Genomic DNA, 19145 nt, shown 5'->3' with positions numbered 1-19145 from the left:
GCTGAATCATACAGGCAAAGAGAGAGGAAATTTTGTACTTGGTCTGCATGATGGGTTTATTTTTTTTCATTCTCTGTTATTATTGAAGATATTTTAGTCATGGATTTGTCCCTTCCAAGCTATTCTCTCCTCCTTCTTGATCCTACAATTAAATCTGCATAATCCTATACATATGACAACTGTCATGACTATCTCTTGCCACAAATTCATCTTTATTTCAGAGGATCAAATCTAAGGAGGCATTACTTTGACTTTCTTTGCTAGTAGAATACAGTAATTTCTGCTATTGTGAATCCTTGACCATTATTCAGGGATCATTTCCAGCAAATCACATCTTCTGAAAGAAAATGTGATATCAATAGATATTTTTTCTGCAATTTCTTCCTCCCAAGCCCCCTCAGATTTCTTCCAGTAAAAGTGTAAAATCTGTTGTAAAAACAAGAAGAGATGAAGATATAATTGTCTGGGTGCTGGCTCATTATCCGAAAGTTCATGTCAGGTTTAACATCATCACAGCAGATGAGGACTCACAGGAGAATATTACACGTGGTGAAGATTCTAGGCAAAGTCACCTAAACCGTGGTTCTCTTCCTGAAGGAGACAACAATGAGGCGAAGGACGGACATCCCACAAGCACCTGTAAGGATACTGAATTATAATCCGCTTTGTTAATTGATCTTATATAACTCTTTAAAACTTGAAACTCATAAAAACAGCACTAAGCACCACATTTTTCTATAATAAGCATCGGACCAAATCCTAAGGATCTTATTCTATTTTTTCTCAGACAAAAATTTTCTCAGGCAAAAATTGACTTATTTTATACGTCCCCACCCTTGAAAAGATGTCAAAGCCCTCTTGCAAAGTACTTCTGGAGCAGAAGTGTCATTCCTAGAGAGATGACTTTGTGCAGTGCTTAGTCCAGAAGTGGCAATGGCAACACAATGACATTTAGGGTTTCTTATATTGGCAAACAGGGAGTAAAATTGGCACGCAGAGAGTAAACTTCTTTTTACCTGAGTTGACATTTTTAAAGCCCTATGTTCAGAGTTCCATAGCTTTTCTGAACTTGTTTCGTCCATCTCTGTTGTGCACCATTTGTAACATTTTAAAGATGGAACTATCAAATGATTTCTTCTGTAAAACACTGTCACCATTTTTGAGAAAGTACTTCTGCAGAAGAGAGTTAAATTCACCACTTCTCCATAGATGCAGGAGGTATTTATCTTAACCGTTGATCTTTATTAGTGCCATATTTTCTGAGTAATGTGACTAGCCTGGTGGTATAAATCTCAACTGTAATTAAACGGTGTATGAGTAAGGTGAGTTTCTCCACTGAAATCAGTGACACTTCCTGCTTCTGAAGCTATGTCTTTTGCTGAGTGTTGCTGAGAAAGCCCGTGGCACAGTGTTTAACTCATTTCTAGCTGTGAGAGGGGCAATAGCAGGTGAACATTGCAATAAGCATCTTGCACACAAGTGTGTTTGCAAGAAACTGGTTTTATTTTCTGGCCTCAATCACATGATATAGGTCAAGTTTACATAGCAGGGGTGGGAATGCCCTGAGTCCACTGCTTAATGTTCTGAGTGGGATGGAATGCATAAAAAAATCTTTGTTTAAAGTCAGATACTGTTCAAACTTTTTTTAATTTTTTTTTTTAAATACTGAGTTTGATTTTACTGGCATAGAGTTGTGTGTGTGGAGATGTGTGTGTGTCCAGTTTTGCAACCTGGTCTTTGACAACATAACTTAAAGGGAGAAAATTATCTAAAAGAACTAAAGGCCAGATCTTGCAGTCCTTACCGAAGTCAGGGGCATCTCGCATAAAGACTGCAGTATTTGGCTTTAAAAGTTTAACTTTGGGGTTTTTTTTTCTTCGTTTCTTGCTGTTTTGCGGTGGGAATCTTTGTGACTTCATCTGTCTTTGAGCTGATGGGTTTGTGTACAGCACTCTTCACACATACTGTGTGTTCTCTGGGTTTCCTTGCACTAATCTTTTACAACATGCATTGATGCCAGATGCTCCAACCTTTATCTTGTACTCATATTCATTTCAATATTGTCATGTTTATTGGCCAGTTCCTCTTCCCATTTAATTCAGTGCTGAATTTCTATTGATTTCAAAGGGAGCAGGATTAGACCCTTTGTTTTTTGATGCAAGTGTGCACAAATTTTTAACTTCTGTATGTAAGGCTGATATATTGGTACTGTAGTAATTTTGGACTTTTTCCTGACAAGTATATCTCTGTCATCCAGTAGTGATGGTGCAGTGTTTCTGCTATACTTGCAAGGTTTTCATTTCATTATGTGATAAACTAACTAGAAAAAATATGGGATATATTTTGAATTTTTTCACATTGCAGAATATATACTCTCCTGTCTGTTTGTTGGAATTGGTTAGTTGTAATTACAAACCAGTAAGTGAAATGCCACTGTGACTTATAGTGATCTAGTTTTTGAAAGCAGTACAGTTTCAGTGTCATTAACAAAAGATGAGTTAGAGGAACAATCAAATAACAGAAAGGTTGCTGCTATTTGGTCTGCCACTGCTGCTTTTGTAACTTCCTTTGTTCTTTCTACTTTGCTCTGTATTACTGGGAGAAATTCCAGAAAATTCACATTTCCTGATACCAGGATTATGTGAGTGGATGGATGAGAAAACCAGTGATACAGTTGAACAAAACAGAGGATCATCTCTATTTACCTCTTGTTTCTCCACTATAAACACTAGTAAAAGACAAAGACCAGGTGTAGAGAACAGCAACGAATGGGAATCATATAAGTAAAGGCTCATCAGTGAAGTGCTCTACATTGATTTAACTATTGTCCTAACAGCTGTGGATCGCCACCATTACACACATCATGAAACCACCACCCAAGCAAAACCATTTCCCCCCACATGGTGGCATTCTGTAAATTCCAAGGAACAGCACCTGACAACTGCTAGTAACGGTAAAGAATTTATATCATTTCACCTAAGCAGCTTTGTTTAAAGTCTGTTGCTAATGCTGAGTTGAAGGCAGCATGGAAGTGTAAACCCTGCATATTATATAAAGTGGCAGCCAAACAGCCTTTCTGATACTGTGTTGGCTTCTTATGTGTTCCCTATTTCTGTTTCCATTAAGAATAACTCCCTCTTTTACATTCACTATGTATTCACCAGAACTAATCTGTTGAGTCTTGAGGTCCTAATCTAGTGCATTTTTATATAGCATGTGCAAAGGGCAAAGCTTATTGGAAAAACACAAGTGAAAACATGGTTATGAGATAGCTAGCTGCTGCAGTGATAAAAACATTTAAAATGTTAATAATAATAAATATCTTGGCTTTAGAATGTAGTTTATTTTAAAAGCATAGGTGGCATATCTGTAGCAACATAAACCGTTGTTTCTTACTGAGAGAATATATTCTGTTGGTAGCATCACAGGATTAGAATAACAAATATGATTATGTTTACAACTACGAATTATGTGAAAGGATTTCTTAAGATTTCTTAATTGGAACTGTTACATTGAAATAGAGAATATATATATTAAATGTACTGTCCATTATTTGCCTTGATTTCCTAAGTTAATTTTTTAAATGAAGGTATTCTTCCACCAAGCCTGGATTCTCCATTGGCTTGATCCTACACTGAAGTCACCATAATCCTATACTTGTTACGTCAATGTCAGAGCAGGATTAAATTCAAGGATGAATATATGGGTTATACGAATTAAAAATCCTTGATCAGTCACAACTAATTTTTAGCATAAGCCAAGATCTATTAGGCTTTGTTGACAAAGAGCCACACGCAGAACAAGTAGGGCTCTCAGTGACATCTGGGATTGTATATTGATAAAGAAACTTTTCTGGTTGAATGACCTCAGCCATCTCTCAGAGTGATAGGCTTCTACCTACTTTGACTTCCATTGTTAGCATGATGCTTTCTCCTATTGTGGCTTATTGCTGGAGGAGTTTGTAGTGAGTTCATGCCTGGTGAACAAAACCTGTGATATTAATGGATGTTTTGTAAAAAAAAAATTATGTGTGCAGAAGCTATTTCTGTGCATAAAAAAGAAAGGTACCCAATGTTTCTTCTCCTCTTATTAGACATGTACCATTACAAATGAGACCATTGTAAATGGCAGGAGAAATACAAATGAAACTGATATGGGTAATAGTTCGGCAAATGAAAAGTTCACAGTACATTTAACATCATCACAACAGATGTGAACTCACATGACGATGATGCAGATGATGAAGATTCAGCTGAAGAGCCTTTAAAACCAATAGTGTTTCCTGGATGGGACATGAATGATGTCAAGAACGAGTATCCTCCAAGTACTAGTAAAGAAACTGAAATATATATATATGTTTTACTCTATATGGCCTATTCTTTATAAATATATTGCAGAAAGAGCGGTACTGTTTTCAGTAGAATTCAACTCTGGAAAGAGGTCCTTTGAAAGGAATCCACCTGAAAAACATTTCTAGTGCTGCAAAGTCAGGACAAATTATTATTTGTAGAATGAATAGTGGCCATCGTTGCTCAGAATTGGGAACAAGATGGAACATCTGCATTCTACATATGGGTTTCATAAAAATAATACTGTGTCCAGAGAAGTACAATATTCTGAAGAGGTCCTGAAGTCTGCACAGTTACTGTAGAATTATATGATTTCTACTGATGTGCATACTTGATTGGCATTAGAGATCAAATGGGAGCGGAGTGATTTCCAGTAATTTACATGATGCTCTGTATGAAAAATTATTTCCTTTTCTAAATGTTCATGAGATCTGTATGGAATAATGATAGTTTATGTCTTGCTATTGGAAGACAATATTTTATGCATGGCATCAACTAGAGGAAAAGTTCAATAACTTTTACTAAAAAGTGTTTGTTTCTGAAGTGGATTTTGCTGATGCGTGTGTGTGTGTGTGTGTGTGTGTGTGTGTGTGTGTGTGTGTGTGTGTGTGTGTGTGTGTGTGTGTGTGTGTGCAGCATGGCTCTTGCTATAGGCCTGGTCTTTGGTAACATCAGCTGCATCAGTATCTCCCTGGAGAAAAAAGCTAAATTAACAGACTCAGTTTTCTTGTGGGACATTTTTTCCCTTTCTCTTATCTGGATGGTTTTTTGTTTGCTTGGTTGGTTGGGTTTTTTTGTTTTTGTCTCTGTTGCTTCATCTGTTCCTGTGCCAGTGTTTGGGTGCCTGTTCCATATATTGGCCCAACTCTGCTTTTAGTCACACTTACGCAGCCCAATGCAGACTACATGGACTTCTGAGGCGTTTGCAAGGACATGTAATTGATCTGGGCCACTATAGCTGAGCATTGTGTATATTGTTGGGACTGGGACTATTGTTTTTTCTTGCAACTAATCAGTTACCAAACGCGCTGATACCGGAGTTTCATGTCTTTAACCCACACTCATATTCAGCTTATTGGCATGAGCATATTTATGGGTGAAAGTGTTGATGGATTTTAACTTTGCAAGGAAAAGGTGGCTCAGCACATAAAAAAGATCACCAGTGATTTAATCATTGTCATAGCAGCTGTGAAGCCCGTTCATGAGGAAACCTCCACCCAACCTCAATGGAATCAATTTGCTGACTCTTGGTGGTGGTGGTCCCACCCTGGCCACAAGGAACAGCAGCCTACTCAGGAAACAGGGGGTAAAGATCTTTACTATTAAATCATGTGTTTTGTCTACAGTCTGAATAAATAGCAGCACAGAAATACCAGCTTCACAAGAATATCCAGTCACCATGAATTTGTATTTCTGATAGCATATAAGTTCTCTCTTTAATCTTAAATTGTGTTTTGAATGGAAAAATACACACCCTATCCTTGGCTATCACCTGTCATATTAGCCAGATGACCCTGGAAGACTTGGTCTTGGCTATGAAGTAGTCATATCTTAAAAGCAAGGAATTCTATATAAATTAAAGTGATATTTGGACTTCAGAAGTTCTCTTCTTGACACTGTTTGTGACATGCCTGTGATGATTTTTTAGCTTATTTCTAGCTGAAAGGGTAAACATTTTGTTCATTGCTTGAACAAAGAAACAGAAATTGTCTTTTTCAAAATGTACATTGCAGTAAAGGATATAATGTGTTTTTATATTTAGACTTTCACCGTGAAGATGATTTGGAAAGAAGAGAACATTTATAAATGTACTTGAACTGTATTTTTCTGGGACCCTTTGTTATTCAAGATAAAACTCTTTTGTCCTATCACCTCCACTGTAACCCAAGAGATTTAGGCCTTGCTAAAAACAACACTATATACATTCCTTTAACTTTTATTGACATCGTTCATAGTTCCAGAAACAACTGGCTGTGTTGGTTTTATGTCATCAATTATCCCTGATTTTACAGGAGCATTTACATGCTCTTGATTAGTTTTTACTCCCATAATCCCATTTCTTGTAGAACACATTGCCTTCCGCTGCTTGGCCAATTGTAGGGGGTAATAATCTACATTCAGAACATTGTAGTTGCTAAGGGAAAGTCTGATGTTACTGAGTGGTTTGCCAGATTGAAAAACGGATGTTTTGTGCATGAGAAAGAAAGCCCTGTCCACTTTGCTACATTTCTTTAAGATGAAAGCGCTGACAGTAAAGACAGGAAAAACATAAATCTGAAAATGACGGGGATGATGGTTCAGCAAATGGAAACTTCATAGTACATTTAACATCATTATAACAGATCTCAGCTCACATGATGATGGTGCAGATGGTGAAGACTCAACACAGTATCCCTTAACACCAGTAATTTCCCTTGGAGGGGACAACAGTGATGACAAGGAACAGCACTCTCCAAGTAGCAGTAAGGATAATGAAATAATATCTATTCTTTGCTGTACCACAAATTTAGGCCACAAACCAGCAAAGCACTTATGCACATGCTTAACTTTTAATATGTGCTTAAGTCCCAGGGAATTCAGTGGGAGTAGTCACCCTCTTGAAGTTCAATATATGCTTAAATGCTTACTTGACCAGAAATGGGATTGCCCACATGTGTAAGGTTGAGAACATGTTTAAGTGCTTTACTGAACAGGGGTATTAGATATACTATACTACAGAGTAGACCTCCTGCAAAAGAACATGCCATGGAAAGATGTCCTGTGTCACTTGAACAGCATTGCTGGTGCTCCAGTGTCACTGGAGGGCAAAAGACTTTTTTTGTGGCATGTTTAGCTGCCACTCTTCAAAATAATGTTTAGAGCTGTAACATTTCTGCTCTGCATCTGTCTTCATTGAAACAATTACCTGTGGTCAGAGTTGTGAACATCTTGTGAAGCTAATGGTCCATTCCAATTCTCCTTTTAGGACATTTTAAAGAAGAACAATGAAATAGTTACGTCTCTTGTGAAAATGTCAGTGTTTCACAGTGTAAGATGAACAGATGCTGACGATATCCATGGTTAACATGATTAGTTAGAAGTTAATAGACTAGTGTTACAGAGAACATAAGAACTATATGTGATCACCTGCATCAACAACCATTTCCCCCTTCAAAGTTTCCATAAGGCATTCATGACAGCAAGCTAATTTATTTCTTACTGTGCAAGGACAGCATTGTGTGGGTGGTAGCTGGTGGAAGAAAAGTTCAACAACATTATTTTTAAAATGTATTATCTACTTTAATAGTCTTATTATAGTTGGGCTGTTCTTGTAAGACAAAGGTTCTTGCTACACAGACAGATCTTGGGAATATGTGGCTTCTGTCCCATGAAGGGAAAACAATTCTAAACTAACTCCGTTTCCTTTGGGATTTTTCTTGCCTTAAGATCTGGAATTTCCTTTTGCTTCATATCTCTGTGTTCCCATGTTTGGTGTGTGTTCCACAAGGTTGGCCAACTCTGCTCTCGCTCTCACCCATGCAATTTGTGTGGGCTTCTTTGGTATTCTATGATGATTTCACAGGCATGCAAGTACCTGGGCTATAGGAATTGAGCATTTTGGCCTTAAATTTCAAAAGTGACTAGTAATGTGAGGTTTCTCCATTTTTTCAGTGCCAGATTTCTGATACCTTAAAGCAACCTGATTTTCAGAAAGTGCTGAGCACTTGTCCATGCAAACCAGCCCCCTGTAAATTGATACCCAAACTCACTAGACCCTTTTGAAAATTTAGGTCATTATATCTTTTTCTGGACAGACTATTCTCTTTTCTTATACTAGTCTTTACTCATGAATTGATGCCAGTTCTGCGCACACATTCATTTTATTATTGGCATGATTCCACTTTCAGGTGAAGGTGTTTGTAGATGTCAGCTTTGTTGTATGGTTTTGGTGCTGTTACTCATTGAATTTTTCTAGCATTATCTCTCTGTGGTTCAACAACTGCACCTTTAACAGGAAACGTGGGACGTGCCATACTTATAATGTATTTTACTAAGCACTGTAATGAGATCAAATTACATTTTCCCTCTCTATGTTCCTGAATTGGCTAACTGCCTAATTCTCTAATATAGCAAAAGGGATACAATTACAGTTATGTGGATCAATGTAAGAAAGTTCTTTAAGTTCATTGGCTACAGTCAAACCTCAATTAAAGGTGCAAGTTGTTGCTTCTGCCTGTTCAGTTACTGCTGCTGCTTTTCCTCTGAAGACCATGGTACTCTGTAGCAAGAACATACCTTCCAGTACCCGGATGACGTGGAAGAAGTGGATTAGAAAATCCATTAACCTATCAACAAACCAGAGTTCCTGCTTGACTCTTCTCCAGTTTCCTTGCAATCTGTATAGTTGTAAAAGAGATATATTGGGTATAGAAAAGAACAGAAGCTGACTATATTGTGGGTAGTGGCTGAGCCAGTAAAAAAATCACAAATGATCGAACCATTGTCCTAACAGCTGTGACCTCGCATCATGGTGCACATGAGGAAACTTCCACCCAACATGAGGGGAATCCATCCCCTGACATTTGGTGGGGGTCCACTACAGATAACAAGGAGCAGCATCCAACCACAGCAACTAACGGTAAATAATATGTCTTTTTAACTACTAGAGTTTGATTAAGATCATCCAATAAGTTAAATAATAAGTCACTTTACAATTCCAATAATGGCCTATTGATGTCTGGTGGCTGTTAAACAGCCTTCTTAATGCTCCATAAGGGAGAATAATACTTATTCCTTCAGATTCTACTCTCTTAGAGCAGGACTGTATCTGGAAGGCACAAGTCCACATAGGGAAAGAGTGAAGTGACACTGCCCCAATGAGAACACCTGAGTAGTCCCTTCCTGATGAGGTGCATGCCCACTGCTATTCCCGTGCTCTTGATTTAGAAATCTCTCCTTAGCACATCAGTTGTTCACTCCCAGAAACTCTGCAAGTTTTGTGTTCAGTTAACCAGGATTCTATTCTCTTTTTTATTTTGACCCCCATGGTTAGCAGCACACAATGTTTTTTGTCTTAATGGCCCCTTGGTCTGTTATAGATGGGAAAAATTACAGAAATCTCATGCCTGCTAAATAGAATCATGATGTCAACAGATGTCATAATGACCTGAAAACCCAGGGCTTGCTGAGGGTGAGATGACTTTCACTTATTGTGTCATGTCAAAATTACATTGTGGGTTCTTCAGGGAAGGGAGCACTGTTTTATGAGTTTTTGGCACATTTTGGGGTGCTCAAAATTAATGCTATAAATAAGATAAACAATAATAATCATCATCATAAACAGCAATAGATTTTCTTCCACAAAGAATTATATAATATTAGGGTTAGAAGGTCATCTAGTCCAACCCCCTGCTCAAAACAGGACCAATCCCCAGACAGATTTTTGCCCCAGATCCCTAAATGGCCCCCTCAAGGATTGAGCTTGCAGCCCTGGGTTCAGGATGCCAATGCTCAAGCCATTGAGATATCCCTCCCCCCCCAAGGTATTGCTTGCCATGTTCTTTCTTCTTTACTAAATAAATCTCTAAAAAAAGCATAGCCTATTATAAAGGCAAGAAAGAGTAAAGATGAGAATTATTTGAGTGATGATGGTGGTGGGTCAGCAAATGAAAAGTTTACAGGAGGTTTAACATCACTGCAACAGATAAGGATTCACAAGAAAATGAAACAGATGATGAAGATTTACTACAAGATCCATTACACTCTGGATGGGACACAAATGATGACACGGAACCGCACTCTCCAGTTACCAGTAAGAGTAATGAATTCTAATAGTTTTATCTAACTTACTATATTTAAAGCAAAATGACATACCTCAGTAAAGAGTGGCATCTGGTGCCATTTGCACAAGTGAGCAAATATGTCACATAGCTCAGATAGCTCAGAAATCTGTCAGGGGCCACCAGAAATGCAGCTATAGTCCATCAGTGTTTATGGAATAAAGGGATGAAACATCCCTGCTGTAAACCTGCGTATTCAGTTATCTACTGTGCAATATTTACAACAATGTAATGATCATCTATCACATAATTAGTTCTCCTGTACTCTCAGTACTTTATGCCATAAACTAGGAGATGAAGCTTCTTTTTGACTGGGAGAAGACAGGATAGTATAGGTGTTGAAAATAAAAAGCTCAATTATGGTTATCGGTAAATAGTTTTGTTTATTTTAAAGATTGTATCAATATTTATGTTTCTGAACTTGGTTTGGGTGTGTGGAGAGACTTTCTTTTTTAAACAGGGGATTTCATTAGGAATTCAATAAAGAATGCCTAATGGAAAACTCAGTTTGCTTTGGGATTTTGGTTCTCTTCTCTGGCCTGAGTTTTGGGAGTTTCTGGTGGTGGTGGTGTTATTGTTGTTGTTATTATTTTATTTGGCTTCATCTCTCTCTGTGCTGACTACTTATTATATCCTTACTATGCCATCTGCCTTCTGTGATTTCAGTGGTGGTTGAAAAATGTTGTCCCATTGCAACTAAGGGCTGTAATTAGTCTCTGATCACCTTGCATTAACCATTTATAAACTGCATTAATACCAGAGGTCTCTGTCCTTATCTTGTGCTCAGATTCCTCCTACTTTTGGTATTGAACTATTGGTAGATTTTAACTGTTTTGGCTAACGTTGGTGGTGGCATGTTACTTACAGACTTTTTATTGACTGCACAGCTCTCTGGCTCAACAACAGAAAGTTTCACACTAATCTGGGCACAGTCTTAGCACTTGGCAAGGATGCATTATACCAATTCAAATCCTTCATGTTATTTGATGCAGCATCATCCTTCAAACTTGAGTTAGAGGGCCAAGTTGTTACAACTGCTGTATTAGGTATGTCCAGGGCTGGCTCTAGCGTTTTTGCTGCCCCAAGCGGCAAAAAAGAAAAAAAAAAGCTGTGATTGGCGGCACTTCGGGGGCAGCTCCACTGCCGCCGCTTTCGAAGAGCTGGACGTGCCGCTCCCTTCCATGGGCCGCCCGAGGCACCTGCTTGCTGCGCTGGTGCCTGGAGCCGGCCCTGGGCTCTGCCACTGTTTCGGCTATGGTTTATTCTTCTGTTGCTATTGTTTTTCCCAATATCACTGGGAAACTTCATAGCAAGATAACAGCTCCTGAACAGTAGTGTGATGTAAATGGATGGATAAGAAAACTAGTGATACTACAGTAAAATCTATGCATCCATCTTTAATGCTCTTCTTCTACACTATGTATATCCATAATATATTACTGATGTATAGGAAAGAAAAGCAAATGGCTAATCAAGTGTGGATGGTGGCTCAGCAAATATACATATCCCCATTGAGACATCCATTGTCCTAGCAGCTGCGGATTCCCGACATGCTGCAGTTCTGAAAACCTCCACACCATATACCTGGAATCCTTCATTTAACTGTTGGTGGTCCAATACAGATCACAAGAAGCAGGGTCTCACCACTGCCAGCAGGGGTAAAGAATTTAAATAATTTCATATAAAACTGAGCTTTATGATGGAATTCCTGGAAGTACAAGAACTACACTGATGTTATGGGGCAGCCAATCAACATTCCCAATGCTTATCAGAGTGCCTGGTATTTTCCTACTGCCTACTTCTAATGGACATAAGCACCTCTATATCATGTGGGTTATACCCATTTGGGTTAGAATCTAATCTAATCTAATCTAATCTAATCTATCCACCTTTCCCCATATCCCTGGGATACTGTATGCCTCTTGAACACTTGTGTAATGCCCTAAGTGGATTTCCACATGTAAAAATCAGCTACCATGTTGAAAAAAATCCTCTTACATCTCCATTATCAAACATCTGATGTAAAATCAATAAAAACAAATGGTGAGAAAAATGTGGTTGGTGGCTCAGAAAACAAAGTATTTGCAATTATCCAAACAAATATGGGCTGTCCATCACCACCGATATTCTTCTCAGCCAAATCCTGAACAATTAAGAAAATCTTGTTGGTTAGGATTAAACCAGAGGGCACCTTTTACTCTTTTCTTCTATCCATTGCACATACATAACTAACAGCTTGTTGCAGAAATAACTGGGACAGGCGTTCAGAATAATGTGGATGGCAGCTCAGCAAATTTTAAATTCACAATCTATTTCAAACATACTCTAAACAGCTGTGGATTCCCATGGTGATCCTAAGCGTATAGAATCAACCCAAGATCCTTTGTTACATAATGTTTATTTTGGAATGGACAAAGATGAGGACAAGTATCCCACAAACACTACTGTGGATAGTGTGAAGCCTGCACTTTTCCCTGCAAAGGAAAGAGATCATTCTTCTTCAAGTGTGACTGTGAATAATGAAATAGGACGCAACACATATACTCCTACAGGTATGTGAAAGAGACTTTTGCCAGAGTAAGGACTGACTATCAACAGATTAAAGACCTAAGCACTTGGTCCATTAGTAGCAGAGACGCTGTTAGTTTCACATTCAGATCCTTATACTATAAGATGTTATTTAAAGTTTATTGCTAAATTTGAGTGAGGGAAGTACTCAGATTCATTAGCAGAATTTTGGCCTCTAGAATCGGGTTTTGAATTGGCCTATTTGGTGTTCCTGGTGGTGCTATGCCAACTCTTGGCATATGTCTTTCAGTAACAGTAACTTCAGAGTCTGAAAATTCTTACAGGTGTTCAGAAAAGAGAGTAGAGGGAAATGTTACTGCCTAATGCCTGAGAGTCTGGAAAAACTCCACGTTCTGTGTTCTTAGATACAACTGAACCTATTTGGGTTGTGGCTTTTATACACTCTTTCAAAAATTTGATTGATGAATTTCAAAAAGCTAATTCTCAAGATAATTTGGTGTCAGAATCTCAGCTACAGTGTCAATAGAAAAGTAACCACCAGGTCCTATGTTGTAAGTGTATACCTAGTCCCTTATTCCATCACCACTGTTATTAACTTAGAAGCAATAACCAAATGAATGTCAACGGTCATCAAAAAGGAGGCACTTTCTGCATCTCTCAATATGTTCCCCTTCCTCAGAAACAGTTTATTTGGCTAATTATACATGAAATGCCCATCATCTGATAGCTTGTTCTAGGCTGTGAGGAGGTCGGCATCATATGGATGGCATCAAGTGAAACAGTGTGCATTTGATAATACTTTAAATATGGAGTTGTGTGCTATATTTTTTATTGTATTATTTCAGTTAGTTTTAATTATTGAAGGTTGTATGTTTGGAAAATGCCTCTTCTATGGGGTCTTGATTGCTGACAACATTGTGCTGGCTTAGAGAATGAAGTGAGAAAAAAAATCTAAAATAACCAAAAATACACACTTTGCTGTGTGATTTGTTTTTGTGCTGCTTTCTTGACTCAAGGTTTTGCTTGATGGGATCTTTTGTTCTTGGAATTTCTCTGATGTGGTTTTCCTGTTTATTTCTTTCTGTTGCTGATTGGGTACCTAACTGCATCCGGTGCAGCGGACTTTTATTTTTCAGTGGAAATGATTTACAAAATGGCTTTGTAAAGTGCCTTCTACTTTTATTCTGCAAGCACATTAAACTTGCTGTTGCAAGTGAAATTGCTGGTGGTTTATAATTTTGGAGGATAAAATTGATATGGTGGCGGTACTTGTGGACTTTTCTGGGTGCTTTTCTCTGTAGATCAAGAATGGCATGCTTAATAAAGTGTAGGACACTTTCCATATTGCTTCAAGGGTTGGTTTATTTGTCTGTATCATCAACTACGAATAAAACTAGACTTTCAAATCTTCCCTCTTTTCCCACAATGCCTCAGCAAAATAACCTCTTTGTGTAGCACAAATATGAGCACCTGTATGATAGTGAAACCGGTACAAAGAAAAATCAGAAAGTTGTTGGCCACATCAACTTTTACGGATCCATGTCAGGGTCCTGTAAATATATGATTGAGATGAAGGTGATACTGTAGAACAATAAATAGGGCTTTACTCCTATAAGGTGCATTAAAGAGACAAGAACTGAAAGTAAAGATAACGGTGTAAGTGGTTCTGCAGATATTAAGTTCAAAATTGATTCAACCATTTTTATAGCAGTTGTGGTCTCCAATGAAGATGCCAAAAATGAAGACGCAACCCAAGATCCTTTGTTGCATAATGTTTATCTTGGTGTGGACAAAGATGAGGACAAGTATCCCATAAACACTACTGTGGATAGTGTGAAGCCTGCACATTTCCCTGTAAAGGAAAGAGATCATTCTTCTTCAAGTGTGACTGTGAATAATGAAATAGAACGCAACACATATACTCCTACAGGTATCAGTAAGAATAATGAACTATAATCATTTTATCTGCTTGTAGGCCAAACTCTGGGCCCAGATTCTCAGCTGATGCTAATTGGCATAGCTTCATTGACCATGATGGAGTGATGCAAGTTCACACCAGTTGAGGGTCTAGTCCCTACTGTCCATTATTGCAAAGTGAACTTTTTTTCCAAAGAGACTTTTGCCAGAGTAAGGACTGACTATCAACAGATTAAAGACCTAAGCACTTGGTCCATTAGTAGCAGAGACGCTGTTAGTTTCACATTCAGATCCTTATACTATAAGATGTTATTTAAAGTTTATTGCTAAATTTGAGTGAGGGAAGTACTCAGGTTCATTAGCAGAATTTTGGCCTCTAGAATCGGGTTTTGAATTGGCCTATTTGGTGTTCCTGGTGGTGCTATGCCAATTCTTGGCATATGTCTTTCAGTAACAGTAACTTCAGAGTCTGAAAATTCTTACAGGTGTTCAGAAAAGAGAGTAGAGGGAAAAGTTACTGCCTAACGTCTGGGAGACTGAAAAAACACCACGTTCTGTGTTCTTAGATACAACTGAACCTATTTGGGTTGTGGCTTTTGTATACTTTTTCGAAAATTTGATTGATGAATTTCAAAAAGCTAATTCTCAAGATAATTCAGTGTCAGAATCCCAGCTGCAGTGTCAATAGAAAAGTAACCACCAGGTCCTATGTTGTGAGTGTATACCTAGTCCCTTATTCTATCACCACTATTATTAGCTTGGAAGCAATAACCAAATGAATCTCAAGGATCATCAAAAAGGAAGCACTTTCTGCATCTCTCAATATGTTCCCCTTCCTCAGAAATGGTTTCTTTGGCTAATTATACATGAAATGCCCATCATCTGATAGCTTGTTCTAGGCTGTGAGAAGGTTGGCATCATATGGATGGCATCAAGTGAAACAGTGTGCATATGATAATACTTTAAAGATGGAGTTGTGTGCTATATTTGTAATGTATTATTACAGTTAGCTTTAATTATTGAAGGTTGTATGTTTGGAAAATGCCTCTTCTATAGGGTCTTGATTGCTAACAACATTGTGCTGGCTTATAGAGTGAAGTGAGAAAAAAAATCTAAAATAACCAAAAATACACACTTTGCTGTGTGATTTGTTTGTGTGCTGCTTTCTTGGCTCAAAGTTATGCTTGATGGGATCTTTTGTTGTTGGAATTTCTCTGTGTGATTTTCCTGCTTATTTCTTTCTGCTGCTTATTCGGTACTTAACTTTATCCAGTGCAGCGGACTTTTATTTTTCAGTGGAAATGATTTACAAAATGTCTTTGTAAAGTGCCTTTTACTTTTATTCTGCCATCACATTGAATTTGCTGTTCCAATCATGTTTTCTAGTGAAATTGTTGGAGTTTTATAATTTTGGAGGATAAAATTGATATGGTGGTGGTACTCATGGACTTTTCTGGGTGCTTTTCTCTGTAGTTCAACAATAGCATGCTTAATAAGGTGTGGGGCACTTTCTCTATTGCCTCAATAATTGGTTAATTTGTCTGTATCGTCAACTATGAATAAAACTTTGATGTAGATTTTCAAATCTTCCCTCTTTTCCCACAATGCCTCAGCAAAATAACCTCTTTGTGTAGCACAAATATGAGCACCTGTATGATAGTGAAACCGGTACAAAGAAAAATCAGAAAGTTGTTGGCCACATCCACTTTTATGGACCCATGTCAGGGTCCTGTAAATGTATGATTGAGATGGTGGTGATACTGTAGAACAATAAATAGGGCTTTACTCCTCTAAGATGCATTAAAGAAACAAGAACTGAAAGTAAAGGTAACAATGTAAGTGGTTCTGCAGATATTAAGTTCAAAATTGATTCAGCCATTTTCATATCAGTTGTGGTCTCCAATGAAGGTGCCAAAAATGAAGACCCAACCCAAGATCCACTGCTGAATGGGGCTCATCCTGGATGGAGCGATAAAGTCAAGTATTCTACAAATACTACTAGGAATGATGTACTATCTGGAGTTATTCCTTCACATGGAAGTGAACATTCAACTACAGGTATCAGTAATTAAGTGAGATCTTGAGAATGCTTTTTCTCTGGCATTAAATATTATTTCTGTTTAATGAACTCAGAGGCTAAAGGCCAATATGTTTATTAGGTGAGGATACTGTGTTACTCCAAAGTGAACAGGAAGCATTGTTTAGGTGTTGCTACACGGTAATTAAATAGTTCTGAGTTATAATTAGGTTTAAAGTACAGATGGGTCTGAACTGCAGAGTTTGGAAGGTTTCAGATACATTGCTCCATTTCATTCCATTAAAGAGAGACACCCAAATCCACAAAGTTTGGATCCAGAACCAACCCTCTGTTTCTATTTATTCACTGTTTTAGGGACAGTTGGTACCAGATAAGCACTATATTTTTATGGGGATTTTGCAGAGCCTCCTCCTTCCCTCTCTTCCCCCATCTTACCAACTGGAAGTTTCGGGATTGATTGTGACTCACGCAGTCTGGCATACTGAGAGACTGTGCATGCTGCACCATCCATTTGGATGTACATGAGATGCCTCTAATATCCTGATAGCTTCCTTTTTGGTAGTGAGATAGTAAAGTTGCTTTTTTCTGGCAGTGAGGTATTATGTGGGTGGCATCAGGTTGGACAACTACTAGTACAATAAACTTTACAGTAAGGATTTGTGTGTCGAGGTTTTATTTTGTAAATATTTTAAAGCTGTTTTATTCTTAGATTTTAAGGCCAGAAAAGACTGTTATGAACATCTGCTCCTTCCTTCGGCATAACACAGGACATAGAATTTAGCTCAGTAATTCCTGCATCAATCCCATAATATCAGGGTAAATTAGTACAGCATTAGTCAGTGAAGTTTGTCTGAGTGTAAAACGGCCTTCTCTATGAGCATTCTCTATGCTTGCAATGTGGGCCTTGTTTAAGAATTGAAAGAATAAATACCACCGTCTCTAAATAAACAAATAAATAAAATCCACACTTTCTTGGGTTTATTTGGTGTACTTTTATCTTGCTGTCGCTTTGTGCTGATGGTTATTGCTTACTGCAAAGGGTTGTCTATATCTTTTCATCTTCTGATTATGGGCCCTTATTTAACCATGAGTGTTTCACTCATGGAATGCACTGATATCAAAGGCAATATTCTTAGACTGTGTTCTAAGTTATCCTAATCTTACATGCATCATGTTTGCCAGTGTGTTTTCTGAAAGGCTTTTAACTTTGAAGGGTAAATCTGGTGTGGTGGCAGTGTTTCAAGACATTTCTGACTGCATCTCCTATGTCTAAACAACAGCACCTTGAATAGTGAACAAGACAATTCATTTACTGTGTCAGCTGACATTTTAATACAGCACAGAATATCAATACAAATATATTTTTCAGCTTCAAATGTATATACACAAGTACACCAAATATCGAACCATAGTATCCTATCCCATTCTCACAAACAAAGGCAACTTTCTCTGCAGCTTGAGGTCTTTAAACGACAATTTGAGGACTTCAATAACTCAGACATAGGTTAGGGTTTTGTTACAGGAGTGGGTGGGTGAGATTCTGTGGCCTGCATTGTGCAGGAGGTCAGACTAGATGATCATAATAGTCCCTTCTGACTTTAAAGTCTATGAGTCTATGAACTTACCTGGAGCCAAATCTATAATTATTCAGAGAAGTAGAGTAAATGGTGGATTCTCTGTAACTTGAAGTCTTTAAATCAAGATTTCATAGAATCATAGAATCCTAGACTTTAAGGTCAGAATGGACCATTATGATCATCTAGTCTGACCTCCTGCACAATGCAGGCCACAGAATCTCACCCACTCACCCACTCCTGTATCAAACTGTGTCTGAGCCATTGAAGTCCTCAAATCATGATTTAAAGATTTCAAGATGCAGAGAATCTTCCAGCAAATGACCCGTGCCTCACACTGCAGAGGAAGGTGAAAATCCCCAGGGCCTCTGCCAATCTGCCCTGGAAGAAAATTCCTTCCTGACCTCAAATATGGTGATCGGCTAAACCCTGAGCATGTGGGCAAGACTCACCAGCCAGACCCCCAGGAAAGAATTCTCTGTAATAACTCAGATTTGAGGACTTCAGTAACTCAGCCAGAGTTTATGGGCCAATTACAGTTATGGGTGGGTGAGGTCCTGTTGGCTGTGATGGGCAGGAGTTGGTCCTCTCTGGCATTAGAGTCTATGAGGTACTATCTAAAAAAAATTATAATTTCCACCTGTATGAATCCAGAAGCCACAGACTCTGCCCATTAATTGGCATCTATCAAAGATGAGTGAGAGAGGTACAAGTTGTTGCTGTTACTTGTTCTGTCACTGCTGCAACTATGACCTTTTCTGCTATTGCCATCTTTCATTGGGACAATCTCCAACAACCTTAAAGCTTGTTACTTGTATTGTTGTAGCACTTACAGCCCCCAATCCCTCCCTAGTTTAAAGTCTATTGATAAATCTCAGTTTTGCATGGAATCATCAGGTCAAAACTTCCAGGTTTTTTT

General features: G+C 38.2%; 1 protein-coding gene and 1 long non-coding RNA gene across 10 annotated transcripts in view; one reads left to right on the top strand and one right to left on the bottom strand.

Annotated features, from left to right (window-relative positions):
• The window catches only part of CD44 (CD44 molecule (Indian blood group)), a 101276-nt gene that overhangs the window by 60987 nt on the left and 21144 nt on the right, over positions 1-19145 (top strand). For 5 of the 9 annotated variants that reach the window (XM_039537162.1, XM_039537165.1, XM_039537161.1 and 2 more), the window contains 4 exons: positions 8842-8967; positions 10033-10140; positions 14406-14627; positions 16505-16672. In XM_039537162.1, the coding sequence (XP_039393096.1) occupies positions 8842-8967; positions 10033-10140; positions 14406-14627; positions 16505-16672 (624 nt within the window). Of the gene's footprint in view, positions 1-2836; positions 2954-5535; positions 5656-6691; positions 6812-8841; positions 8968-10032; positions 10141-12501; positions 12721-14405; positions 14628-16504; positions 16673-19145 lie in introns of all 9 variants that reach the window. The other 4 variants (XM_039537168.1, XM_039537160.1, XM_039537163.1 and 1 more) reach the window with 4 other exon arrangements.
• Positions 194-18331, bottom strand: LOC120404488. Its single transcript, XR_005598015.1, has 6 exons — positions 18278-18331; positions 8532-8725; positions 7255-7307; positions 4223-4339; positions 532-637; positions 194-426 (listed from the first exon to the last, which is right to left on the bottom strand). It is a non-coding gene; the product is annotated as an uncharacterized LOC120404488 (long non-coding RNA).

This window comes from Mauremys reevesii, linkage group 4, assembly GCF_016161935.1.
Source record: "Mauremys reevesii isolate NIE-2019 linkage group 4, ASM1616193v1, whole genome shotgun sequence".
NCBI classification, from domain to species: Eukaryota; Metazoa; Chordata; order Testudines; family Geoemydidae; genus Mauremys; species Mauremys reevesii.
The sequence above is the reverse complement of the archived record's forward strand: the minus strand, read 5'-3'. Positions and strand labels throughout refer to the sequence as shown.